General features: G+C 33.7%; 2 protein-coding genes across 2 annotated transcripts; one reads left to right on the top strand and one right to left on the bottom strand.

The window, feature by feature from the left end:
* Positions 1 to 3,587: 3,587 nt before the first annotated feature.
* LOC125826854 (signal recognition particle 19 kDa protein) lies at positions 3,588 to 6,831 on the top strand. Its single transcript, XM_049506197.1, has 4 exons — positions 3,588 to 3,681; positions 3,832 to 4,019; positions 5,305 to 5,404; positions 6,503 to 6,831. The coding sequence occupies exons 2-4, from the start codon at positions 3,843 to 3,845 to the stop codon at positions 6,631 to 6,633; spliced, it is 408 nt and encodes a 135-aa protein (XP_049362154.1). The 5' UTR covers positions 3,588 to 3,681; positions 3,832 to 3,842; the 3' UTR covers positions 6,634 to 6,831.
* A 426-nt stretch (positions 6,832 to 7,257) lies between these two features.
* LOC125826852 (uncharacterized) lies at positions 7,258 to 12,709 on the bottom strand. The gene is made up of 11 exons (XM_049506195.1): positions 12,563 to 12,709; positions 11,536 to 11,669; positions 10,257 to 10,338; positions 9,791 to 9,861; positions 9,590 to 9,691; positions 9,406 to 9,495; positions 8,891 to 8,965; positions 8,758 to 8,790; positions 8,565 to 8,645; positions 7,752 to 7,811; positions 7,258 to 7,661 (listed from the first exon to the last, which is right to left on the bottom strand). Exons 1-11 carry the CDS (start codon positions 12,615 to 12,617, stop codon positions 7,479 to 7,481), a joined length of 966 nt encoding a protein of 321 aa, XP_049362152.1. The 5' UTR covers positions 12,618 to 12,709; the 3' UTR covers positions 7,258 to 7,478.
* Between the last annotated feature and the right edge of the window lie 491 nt (positions 12,710 to 13,200).

Here is a 13,200-nt window from a genome sequence, read left to right as displayed (position 1 = left end):
ATGTAATTTCAGAAGTGTAGTTTGAGAAGAGTAATGTGTATGCAGTCAACCCCTATCTCGTGAAGATAGAGAGTTGATTATTTTTATATATAGACCTTCGACTTAACTAAAACATAGTAACAAAATCAAGTACATAAAAAAAACATAGTAATAAAATAGTCATGTTAAAACATAATCAAGAAGTAATAGATAGTAGTGTACAAAATAATATAAAATAGTAGTGTAAATTATTTTGTATATTACATGTAATTAGTTTATATACATATTATTCTATTTTATATACTTAAACCAATCGGAGGACCACCAAGAAGTAGGGGTAGAATATATATCTTCCATAAAAGAATCTTTTTTTTTTATTTGATTTTAAAGAATTTATAAAAGAATCAAATTTGATGGTTGTCAAATTGGCATCCAACTACTTTGAGAAATCAAAATAAAAATTAAATTCTTCTTATGACTTCTTCCTGAAGAAAACATACTATTTAAACAATCCCCAAATTAAATAATATTATATGTTGTTTAATTTAATTTCTCCCTAGCTCCCTTTATTTTGGAACTCTTAGTTCATATTAATATTTTGCTTTCATTGAAGAAGTCTATACAATCCATGCTTATCTATACGTATTATTATATATATTATACCAATATATATCTCAACTTGACTATTAAATAAATTCCTAAAACATGATATCATTTTTTTCTCAATGATCGCGATGTATTTTAATTTTTTTAGGGTGTGTTTGGTATGAAGAAAAATATCTTCATAGAAATATATTTATTTTTTCTGTGTTTTATAAATAATTAAAAAAATATTATCTCTCTAATGTCTTTATCTAATGTAGCAAAACAATATGGGATAAATTGAGCGGGAGTGGGGATTCAAAGGCCGAGGGAAGGGGGAGGGGGGAGGAATAAAGGGATGGGATTTAGGGGTGTGCAAAAACCGATTTAACCAATAAACCGAACCGAAAAAAACACTATTGGTTTATTGATATTGGGTTATTGGGCTAACAGTTTTTAAATGGTTTTGCAAATTTTTTTATTGGGTTATTGGTTCGGTTTCCGGTTTTATAATTTTTGTTAATGGTTAAACCGATAACCCAATAAGACTATACTAAATTTACTAGTTTTATTGTTAATGGTTAAACGATTGTTACTTTCACACTTTTTGTTAATGGTTAAACGATTGTTACTTTCACACTTTTTCCTTTGAATGTGTCTAGTGTCTAAACTTGCAAGAAAAATGATTGTTACTTTTATGATTATTACTTTCATGCCAAATGCTGGAAAAATCATATGGTTTATTTGAAAAATTTCTTATTGTGTATATAATATATATGAGTATTTTCTTATTGGTTAAACCGAAAACCGAACCGTTAAGTACCATAAACCGATAAGAAATATGTTATTGGTTTGGTTATCGGTTTGAAGTATTTACAAACCGAAAACCGATAAACCGAACCAATAACACCTAAAACCGAACCGAACCGACCGATGCGCACCCCTAGATGGGAAGAAGGCTAAAAAATTGAAATGTCACGTATGAAACTTGTTTTCTCTGTTTTCATTAGAAAAGTTATTTTTCTGATTTTTAAGAAATTTATTTTTCTAGAAAAAATATTTTGATCAACCAAATATATAAGGATTTAATGTCTTTGAGTAATTTTCTCATATTTATTTTGGCACATGTATTGTTTATTACGTAAGTACAATTTTATAGTTTACATCAAAATCTATTTAATTTAATTAATTCTAATAAAAAAAAGATCAAGCAATCTTTGAGAAGTCGGCTGTTAATTATAAATAATTAATCAAAGTGGTTAAACTTTTAATAGTGCGTCACCACATCACTTGAGACACATTATTATTATTATTATTATGAAAGCTGGCTTCTTCTTTTTTTGACAGAATATAATTTTATAGTCAAACATATTTATTTGGAAAAAGGATGGTCGATTATGAATCTTCATATTTCTAATTATGTTAATCATGAGTCTTATGACAAAGTGGAGTTGGCGGCTGAGTTTATGAAACAATGACAATAATTAAAAGTAAAATTTATTATATATAGTGTGATACTTTATTTTTTAAAAAATAAATAAATTAAAGTATCAGATCATTTAGAAATATATCTATAATGTCATTCGTAAAAACCTAAGTTTATAATCTTAAAAATGAAATAGGCATGCTTCTAAAAAGATTGTTCAATCCATAAAGCATATCTCACATGCATGATCTTTTTTGAATTTGAGTTGAATGAATTGAATTATGAGTATATTATGATGACCTATCACACTCATCTATTAACGCGAAATAATATCAATAGGATGTGTGTTATTTAAATGATTCTCACATTTGAAATATTCAAAAGTTAAAAGAGGAGAAATTTGGAATTTCGTAAAAGCCTTGATGATTTAACTTATAGCTTGTTGAAAGAATATCTGATAAAAAATCTCGATATTGAATTCCGAGAATTTGAATTAATCGAAACAGAAAATGAATATTGGTGATCGGATAGAAACTCCTTTAATTAGTGGGAGTTGGTTCAAGTGTTCAACCTACTTAATTTGTCCAAATATGCGACAAGTTGAGTGTTAGAACTTAAAACCAATAAATTGCAAACACAATTTTGAAGGACTCGAATGGGTACTTGACCCTTTATTATTTTACACAAATGATTGTTAGTAATGATAAAGATATTTAACTATATCATAATGGTCATTATTGATTCAATTTGAATTAACAAATATTGTTTAAATAAAAAATACTAAAAGAAACTTTTTTGCTTTTATGCATGTACACACAAAATAGTACCTCCAAAAGGACACCTTGAAAAGGTCAAGAGATCATAATTCAAATCGTAGTTTCTGAATTAGAACCTTAACGATTACTTGACTTGATGAGTTTGAAAACTCCAACGATATTGTACCGTAAAGAGGGTAAATCATTGGAACTCAAAAGAAAAAGACTTATGGTGAGATATAATCTCTCCTCTATCTAAGTAAAACGAAAGATTGTAATAATTAATATGCAACTCTGATTTCCATATACTAGAGTTAATTATGTGAAATATAATTTCTGTTAAGAAGTGAAATTAAATCAAATGAACGAAAAAGAATGCACATTATCATGAAGCTTCAAATTTCACAAGTGAAATCTCACGACAATATCAATGAGTTTCACCACTAAAATTTTAAATTTCATGTCTATAACTATTTTTCAATCACATAGACTTACAAGTGGCTATTTATGAAATTTCCCTACTCATATCCCATAAGCAATGTTGGAGCATTTCATCGCACATTTCCCCTTCAAATGAGCTGATCTTTATTTTTACTTTTTGAAATCAAACTTATGCCTAGCAAGATCATTACATGTGTAATATTATGATGCAAATATATACACTTATGTTCCACGAAAAAGTTATTTACTTCAAAAAATAAAAATTAAAGACCAACACAAAATACAGACAAAAATACAAATAACCCATGTTGGAATACATCTCAAATAGAAGAACTGGACTTAAATACAAAAAGCCCATAATCATCTCTAAAAAGCCCAAAAAAAATCCAGCCCAATCAAACTGTCTTCAACATACCAACAAAACCCGAAATTCTGCATATCCCCTTTCTCATTCGATCGGATCAACCGTTTCAATCTTCATTTTTCTCGTTAATCAAGGTACGTTTTTGCTCATTTTAATCGATTTACGTTAAATTTGATTGTAATCATAGTTTAATTTACTTGTTTTTGTGAGAATTTTCTGTCATGATTAAGAGTTATTTTTTTTCGATCGATTGAATTTTTTTAATTTTTTTTTGGGTTTTGAAGAGATCTTAATTATGGATGGTGAAATTAAGAACATCAAGAAGTGGAACATACTGTATCCAGTTTATATAAATTCAAAAAAGACGATAGCGGAAGGAAGAAGAATTTGTGTGACGAAAGCTTGTGAAAACCCTACTTGTACTGAGATTAGTGATTGCTGCAACTTCCTCAAAATTCCTTGTGCAATTGAGGTTTGATTTTTTGCAGTTTTTGCTTTGCTTGTTTCTAAGATTATATTTTGGTTTGTTTTTTCAATTTTTTTGCTTTGCTTGATTCAAAGATTATATATTTAGCATTTATGATTATGTACATGTAGTTTGAACTTGTACCTGACCTTATATAATAGGGCAAGATAAGATATATGTATAACAAAGACTCAACTATGCATTGATCCCAAAATAGTTAGGTCATTGATATAAATGTCAGTATTTATCTGCTGTAAGCAGGCTCATTTCATTGGAATGCTAAAATAGTTCATCTTTAAAGGCAAATTAGTGCTGTGTTGAGCTCCATAGACTCCTTAAGTCTCGCATTTCTACACAACATACAGAAACCTATCTAGAATAATCAGACTATGGGCACTAACTTCCCAAGGGTGTGGCCTAGATGCGTGGCTTTCAATGAAGTGGGGGAGAACCATGTTTCAGATTCAAATTCCAGCAAAGAAAAAAATACTAGGGTGATTTTTTCCCATCTGTTTAAGTCTTACTTGTGTTGTTGGGAGGCAGCCGGTAGGAATTAGTTGAGGTGCATGCAAGCTGTGATAGATACCATTGTCATTAAAGAAAGAATAATCAGACTATGGCAAACAACGGAATTAATGCAAGTGTTGTAACAACAACTAAGTCCTCATCCCAAGCTCCCAACTAGTTAATATTATGTATATGAGTCCTTTGGTTTCATCGTATTTCGTTTTTTTTTTCTTTAGGGCAACAAAAGATAAAGAAATATGGGGGAAAAAAAAAGTGCAAGGATTAGAATTTTGAATAGCAGCTGGAATCGACCACTCTTTCTAGGTTCTCCAAATCTCCTGAACTTTGGTAAAGGTGTTAATCACCGTGTGATTTGTTGGGTTAATATTTACTTGTAGGAGCAAATTTCTGAATAGAATGTTGTGTTTTTATTTAATTGCTCCCAATGAAATCGGTGGTAAGCTGTTTAAAAACAAAGTGTACTTGTGCAAAATAAGTTAATTGTGGTGATGTCTGCAGCATCTTTAAGTCTCTTAAGGACGTGATGTGCCTTAAATCGGTGGTAAGCTGTTTAAAAACAAAGTGTACTTGTGTAAAATAAGTTAATTGTGGTGATGTCTGCAGCATCTTTAAGTCTCTCAAGTACATGATGTGCCTTAAAAAATAAAGATGGCAATTTGCGAGCAATATTGTTTCTATTAATGTTTTCTGAACTATTGAATCGTTGAACATATAAGATTGAAAAAAATTTGCTTATAGTTATTTTCTAAATCGGTTGTTACAGCTTGATAAGGCATATCCACGGGATTTCATGCAAAGAGGAAGAGTGAGAGTTTTGCTAAAGCGGGAAGATGGAACCCCTTACAATCCTGTCATTCCTTCACGTAAGAAAATCCCTACCACCCACCCCACCCCTTTTTGGGGAGTGGGGGGCATTGTTCTATCCTCTATTTTCTTAATGCTTTTTGCAAAGCATTATAGTTTCATAACATGTTGAGTGATTTCATACTTTGATTAAACTCTCTTTTAAGCTTTAAACAATGAGCTTGTTTGATTTATATGGAAAATTGTCTATGTTCTTGAACTAAGGAAGAACGTCATATGGGTGATAACACTAAATATTTCAAATGGAAGTGAATACCATTTATCTATAACCTAAAATTGTTCTACACCATTTTTATGAAGTTATAGCCACCATTCTTAATTGATGTTATCGTAGGCCACTCTACGTAGTGTAATTGGAATATATTGCGTCATAAAAATGTCTGTTGACAACAAAGAACAAACGTGCTATGTTTCAACCCCAAACTAGTGGAGTATATGAATTCTCTATATCCTCCCAATCTCTATTTGGTCGCAATTCATTCCAACACTCTAATTTTTCTGTAAAATTCTCTTAGGCTGTACTGGCTTAGTGCAACTATCTTATACAATATATTATTTACCCATAAGAAAGGAGATTCTCGAAGATTAAAGTTCCTTTAAGTCTTACAGTATTACTTTTAAAAAAAGAGATCTTGCAAGACTGTTTTTCATGCGAGGAATAGGGAAATGCTTTCTTAATTCTTTTGACTTAATATTCTAAATTGGCTGTGAAGGAGGAGTATCCAAGCAACTCCGTACTAGTATTAATTATTTTTGGATGGATTCAGTTGAGCACCATATACACTTGTACATGTTTTTTTTTCACCGACTTGGTTTTTCTTCATGATTCTTTTTGGTTTCTAGTATATGAGGCTTTGTGCATGTGTGGGGGTTGTTTTCAATTATGAGATACGTCGTTGTGTTTTGAAAGAAATCGAGTCACACACAAGTGTCTAGTTGTTAAAAGAACATATGATACAGTCAGAGCTTTAACTGATGGTTTTGGTGGTATTTGGGGATATTTCCTCGTTTTCTTTGTCAAGCTCCTATAACTTGTTTTCCTTTCTAAAGCTTAATAATTGAAACAGGCGCTAACTTTCTAGGGTTGTATATTGCAGGGAAACAGCTGATGATCAATGTTGCAGAGTTGGTTCGAAGACATCCTAATAGGACTAAGAAGCAGGAGCCTGCAGCCTCTTCTGCAGCTGGTTCTTCAAAGTCTGGCAAGGGAGGTAGAAAGAAGAGATAGTTTTACGAGGCAACATTTCAATTTCTTCAAACTGTTTAGAGATCTTAGTTTTACTATTTATCTCGGAATATTTTAGTCCTTTCTTTTTTACTTGATTTGAGAGATGTTGCAAAGAAGAGAAAGGATGTATGAGCTATCGAAGAATGTCCCATATTTGTATCATCGATCTAGACATTTTTGTTATTTTTTCGGCCTAAACTTAGCTCTTGATTGTTAATAGTTGCTTCTGATTACATCTACATATGCTTTTATCCAAATTAGTTGGAGTCAACAATATGGATCAATCTCAAACTAGTCAGCACTGATGATATGAGTGCACTCTCAATATGAGCTACTGGCATGAACTGAACTTCATCTGGTTTATTATGTCCAACATACTGGTGAACTGTGCAATGAAAAATTTATTTCCGGAAAAAAATAAAATTTGATTTCTAAACCTTAAAACTCACGCTCTGCCCAGAAGTTACCCAATAACAACATACAATATGGAATCCCCCCCCCCCCCCCCCCCCCCCCCCATGTAAGGTTGGAAAAGGATAGAGTGTATCGAAGAAGTACCCGAAACTACATATAATAACAAAAAATGACTGTAGTCAGCCAGAAGTTACCCATTGACAAATTTGGCTATGACCAAAATGAAATACATTTATTATATTGTTTTGTTTCAAATACAGCTTTATATGACATTTGAAAGGAAGGGAAAAAAGAGACAACCTTGTATGTATTGTATAATGTTGTACGTGACCATAGAGGACACAAATCAACCAGCCATGAATCAATATAAACGAAATGAATCGGGTAATAACATCCGCATAATCCAACTTTGAATAGAGGAAAAGTTGAGATCAGAATCCTGGACCAAGCACGCTCCTTGTTAAAGACAACCCAACTGGATAAGATCTGTGAATCCTCATTTTGCTAGCAACTGGACCTTTGGCAAAATTGTCAATAATATCTTTTCCTTCTGTATCCATAACTGATTTTGGTGGCACACTTGAATCATTAGATTCGACAATGAATTCAAGCCCCTAAATTGCAATACATTGTATGATTAGACATTATGAACAATTGAACGGCCGACCAAATCCAGTAAATCAGGTTCAAGAGAACCAATGTACCTTCACAGAATTTTCCTTGGGAGTTACCTTTGAATGCTCTATCAGCTTAGCTTCGATGCCCTTTCCGAAATTCCAATAGCCAAAATAAGAATACATCTTTATGTTTTGAAAAAGAGGGAATAGTGAAGGACAAATGGAATATTTTCCCACCAAGCAAAACTGCAGTTCCATTTTAATGCATAGCCAACAAATACGAGTAACAAACACCAAAATTTTGCCCTCAAGGCCTAGCTCGATTGGCAAAAGGTGGAGGATTTGTGGCTTAGGTCGCAAGTTCAAGCCCCACACCATGCAAAGCGAAACCTGGTATTTAAGTGGAGAAGGGTAGAGGGGTGGGGGCCCATTATCAACCGAGTTTAGAAGGCTGTGATTGGTCCTAAGGGCGGGTCACAGACGGATTTCTCGGTTATCCAAAAAAAAAAAACACCAAAATTTCCAAGAGATCGTGTTTGTTCTGATTACAATCAAATGATCTTCATAAATAATGGAAAGAAGCCTAAGTTTTTCTTAGCAGTAGCATAATTACAGTTTTTATGGTTTAGGTCAGTTACCAAGTCATTTCAAGTAAATCTTATAGGTAATTTGCCAAGCACCAAAGGAGAAAGTCATTGTTCAGCAGAATGGAAAAGACACAGGCGTCGCCGTTGATCACAGCCTTAATTGGAAATGCAAACACTCATTCAAAATGCAACAGAGAAAAGACAAGAAAAACCTTAAGTAGCTGCTTGTATTCCTTACGGGAGAAAGAAAGTGAATAAAGAGGAAGGACAACAATAGTCAAAAAGCTTTCATCTATTAACATAATAAAAATACCTGAATAACCTTAGTATTTTGAACATCCTTAATGCCCCCAGCAGCTTGGCACAAGTACCACAAACCAGAATTAGTCACATCCTGTGGGGTGGGGATATAAACAAGCACAAGTTGTGATGCAACTGCAATAGTAATAGACAGAACATAGGAAGAAGGGACAAAAAGTATGTTGCAGACATATATAGATATTCACCTGGTTACTCTCAAGAAGCTCAATCTTCCCTTCCTGCCAAATTGAGCAACAACTGAAAGATTACAAAATGACTAGCCAACGGATCTTTACTAGCAATGCCATATTGACACAATTTGTCAAGCAACGTACTCACCAATCCAGACACCATCTCATGGATTAAGTTTATATCGAAACCAATTTGATTTAGATTAGCCTTAACATCTCTCACCTGCATAAAGAAACATCTGATGTTGAGCACCGACAAAGAAAGTATCCCAGTGCCTCGATGCATAAAATCTATGACTAAGATATTCAAGCAAGTAATCAGCTATAATTATTTTCTGGCCTTAACCGTTACCCTTAAAAAAAATAAAAATTTGGCCTCAAATTTTACAAGCAACCGACAAAATTCAGCTCTTATTGGCAAGTTCTCCCAGTAATTTTCTGCTATACATCTGTCAAGTTTTGACGAAGAATTCGATTGGTACCTCATTCCCCTCGTGATTTTTTTCTCATTATAACTGAGGCAAAACTTAATATTTTTTTTCCCTTTAGTGTGCAGGTATGGAAACAGGAGTTACAGGAAACTACTTCTCACATAAGATAAAAGAATCCTTCCTAATACATCAATGTTAAAAGGAGAATGGGAAGAACTGTTGTTCTCCTTACATCATTAGTAATAAGGTTTGATATCTCAATTTGCTCATCTAGCTTCCAGTCCAAGTTTTCCAGCCTCTTAGTCAAATGTCTTCTTGTAGACTACAAAAGAAATATCAGTGAAAAAAGTATGAGAACAGCTATTAGCATATATTACACAGATAATCCAGGAAACTCTTGACAAATCTTGACTCACAGTCAATGCATCAGATACATTCTCCAACTGCTTAGACACAGATGCAACAGCATTCGCCATATTATGCTTTGTCACATACATTACATCGGAAAATGACCAACCCTGTGGAGGATTAGTAAGAGCATATAAGATTTATAACAAACATATAACGGAATATCCTAGAGGTGTCAATAGATATAAACTGCAGCAGGGAATACTTGCCTTCCACTTCATGTAACAATATCCCATTGCCCCAACTGCAGCAGCTGGAAGAATGTAAGAACCATAGCTCCCTAAAAAAGCAAAGGCTCATAACCATGTCAGCTCTACTTCAACTGGATCATCCATCAATAAAGGACAAGTAGGGTATTTACGTTACTAGTATTCTAGCCCCAACAGGGGCAGTTGTGCGCTTTGATAAGTAATAAACAAGAGCAATATTGAAGAAAGGGTAACAGAAACTTAGGAAATATGCTTCTTGACTTGGGAAGACTACAAACAAACTGGGGTCAAAGAACTTCCGCTTTCATGTTGAAAAAAGGCATCTTCATAGGAGAGGCATTACATAATTCAAAACTTAATTATCCGGGTCCATTTAAGAAATTGCTGTCTCCATTCTAGAGAATTCAGCACAGGCACTAAGATGGGAGACACAATGTAAAGTGAACATAAAAAGACAAAAACATACCACTGGAGGAAGAATCCTTATTGAAAATAGTAATTGGATTTGATATGCTCATCTCCCGGATCTCTTGTGCTAATTGTCGAATCTAAAGGCAATATCAGAACCAAGAAAGGTTTGGATCAGGTAACAAGTGGAGTTACATAGGAAACATGTACTTGTTAATTTGTAACATCACATTAACATATACAAGGAGCTCTGCCTTGCCACTTCCTTCTTCATTGGATAAGTATATACATAGAAGATTCATATAACTGACCCAATTTTAGTATTAATGCTACATACAAATGCCATGCACATTAAAGCGCAAAAGTCAAGTTCAACGATGAAACATATTTTGGTAAGAGTAATGCTTCAAAGTTGTTGAATTGTATTGACCATTGTGAAGAGTCCCACATCACTGGGAAGGGAATTTGGACCTTTTATATGGTCTTGGATAATGCTCAACTCTTGAGCAAGCTTTTAGGGATGAGTTAGGCCCAATGTCCATTTTTTTAACATGGTATCAGAGCTCATCCCATCCTAAGTCATGGTTTACCAATATTGGACCCCCATATAAAATTGTCCACACTCCAAACGTCTAGCCTTGGGCGTGAGGGATGTGTGTGTGAAGACGAAGAGTCCCACATCTGCAATGGGAAGGAAATTTGGACTCTTTATATAGTCTTAGCATAATCCTCATCTCTTGAGTTAGCTTTAGGGGTTGAGTTAGGTGCAATGTCCATTTTCTTAACAACCACTGACTAGCTCGTCCAAAAGCTTAAATCATTAGAAATGAAATACTTTTATTTATCAAGGTTGTCAATACGCCCTCTTTTCTAAAAAAAACTCTTGAGTCATGAGCGTATAAATATTTTTTCGCTGATGGATAGAGATGAGACTCAAACCAAGGACGTCACGTACTATGCTACCATGTTGAATTTGTGTGACTACCTCATTAAAAGCTTAAACTATTACACAAAAGACACTCTTATTTATTTATTTATTTTAGGTCAACATAATAATATCCTCTTCTTCTATTTGAAGGGAATGAAGATGGTACCAATGAGCTTCAAAGTATATTTTATGATAAACATTGTGACATGGCTAACCGGCTTCCCCTAACCCTTTTGATTATTTCCCCTCTCTACCTTGTGCCACTAAATCTGAAGTATCATATGACAATGTCTTGAATAAAATTGTATGTTTTTTACCTTTATCTTCTTTTCCTTCAAAACAACCGACGAATCTACTTTGATAAGCACGAGATAAATGTAATTCACTAACAAAAAGACAAATGTAATACCTGAGCTGCTAGAAGAGCAGTGTCATATTTACCAGGAGATGTCTCAGCTGCATTCACGCCATTTATCACCTCCTGAAGCTGCGAGATCAGCTCAGATAATCGTCCACTTTTCAATATTACTGACCCAGTCAAACCTACACCACAACCAAATTAGTCTTCTCCCAAAGGAAGAACCTATAGATATTTGAAGGAACTATTAACTCAGATTCGAACTGCAACAAAACTTGAAGATGCCAATAATCCAAGACTGCTTTCTCCCCCAACATCCAATATCATGTGTCTGTGTCCTAATAAAATTTCTGCTCTAGGGTAGTATTAAAAGTAAATCCATAGAAGGGAGGGGGGGGGGGGGGGTTCGGTCCACCAAAGGAAATGCAACACGACAGAAGAGTTTGTGTCTGTGTCCAACGAATTGACCACGACTACAATCTGCTTTTCATTCTCGTTCCCAGCCCTGTAGGGGAAAGGGGCTCAGCTTTTACTTCAATTAAGCACCCTCTCCCCTTCTTCCCCCTCTAAATCCCTCAAGCCTCAAGGTTAAACATTAGCTATTATGAGTGTATATTTAACATTGCACACTCTCAACACAACTGAGGAGAAAATTTGCAAACCCTTTGACAAATTCCTGAATGTTTTTTCTCCAAATTCCTGGATATAAAGGAAGTTTTGGATACTAGTTTAACGGCCAATGTAAAATAAGCCTATGCTGAGTTCTCTGAATACTGTAGGAACTTAACAAAGCAGACTGAATATAGAGGATTCATATCGTCCACCTTAACTATCTGGGATTGAGGCATAGTTATTTATCCATTACTACTAATAAAATTACTCAAACAATCACTTTCTGTTAGATCAAGGTTCCAATATCCAAGTTATCAGCTAAACAAAGCTAATTTCCTCGAGCTTCAGAAGCAAAACGAATCTCTCTTTCTTTCTTCCTTCCTTCCTTTTCATTGACTACTCAAAAGTAAAACAACTATAAACGGAATATAAACTGATGAACACTATATATATTCAGAGAAATCACCTGCGCCGACGAGTATGAGTACTTTGGAAGTGGCGACGCCGGTTTGCATCGCCATGTTTCGGTGTCGTGAAACCGCCGCCGGTGGAGCTAATCGTTGAATTTCAATATTCCCGGCGAACTTATACCTTTTCCTTTTTGTCCAACTTATTGAATGCTTTAATTATTAATATACAAAGTCATTTGTTATACAATTATTTAATTTCACAAATTTACTGGGAAAAAATATTTGAAAGTTACACTTTACTGTTTAAGAAAAACTGCCACACGATTTTTGTAGAATTATAAATATTATCTTATCTTTATATTTAGAAACTTGGAAAATTCTAAATATGTTATTGTCTTGTTACAAATTCTTCAAACTGAATCTGAATTAGTTAGTTGACGATGGTTTATATTAGCCTTTTGATAATATTCTCTTTTTTTCAATTTATTCATTAAAATCAATATACGAGAAAAAGAGGAAAAATAAATACTAAATGGGAAAATTAGTTTTTGCCTACTCATTATCACATATTCACGCTATTTACTATTCTATTTATGAGCGGAGCTAGAGAATCAGACATTCATTTAAAACTCTTTTGACGAAAAATCAATTTATATATATGTGTGTGTGTGTGTTTATATTATATAATAGATAT

Source organism: Solanum verrucosum, unplaced genomic scaffold (genome assembly GCF_900185275.1).
Source record: "Solanum verrucosum unplaced genomic scaffold, falcon-dt-bn FXZP01000060.1, whole genome shotgun sequence".
Taxonomy (NCBI): domain Eukaryota; kingdom Viridiplantae; phylum Streptophyta; class Magnoliopsida; order Solanales; family Solanaceae; genus Solanum; species Solanum verrucosum.
The sequence above is the reverse complement of the archived record's forward strand: the minus strand, read 5'-3'. Positions and strand labels throughout refer to the sequence as shown.

Coding starts and splice junctions, on each gene's coding strand:
- LOC125826852 (XM_049506195.1), bottom strand. CDS start 12,617: ATGGCGATGCAAACCGGCGTCGCCACTTCCAAAGTACTCATACTCGTC. Junction 7,812..8,564: donor AAAATACTAAGGTTATTCAG/GTATTTTTATTA, acceptor AATTTCGGAAAG/GGCATCGAAGCTAAGCTGAT. Junction 7,662..7,751: donor CCAAGGAAAATTCTGTGAAG/GTACATTGGTTC, acceptor ATTGCAATTTAG/GGGCTTGAATTCATTGTCGA.
- LOC125826854 (XM_049506197.1), top strand. CDS start 3,843: ATGGATGGTGAAATTAAGAACATCAAGAAGTGGAACATACTGTATCCA. Junction 4,020..5,304: donor AAATTCCTTGTGCAATTGAG/GTTTGATTTTTT, acceptor CGGTTGTTACAG/CTTGATAAGGCATATCCACG. Junction 5,405..6,502: donor CAATCCTGTCATTCCTTCAC/GTAAGAAAATCC, acceptor TGTATATTGCAG/GGAAACAGCTGATGATCAAT.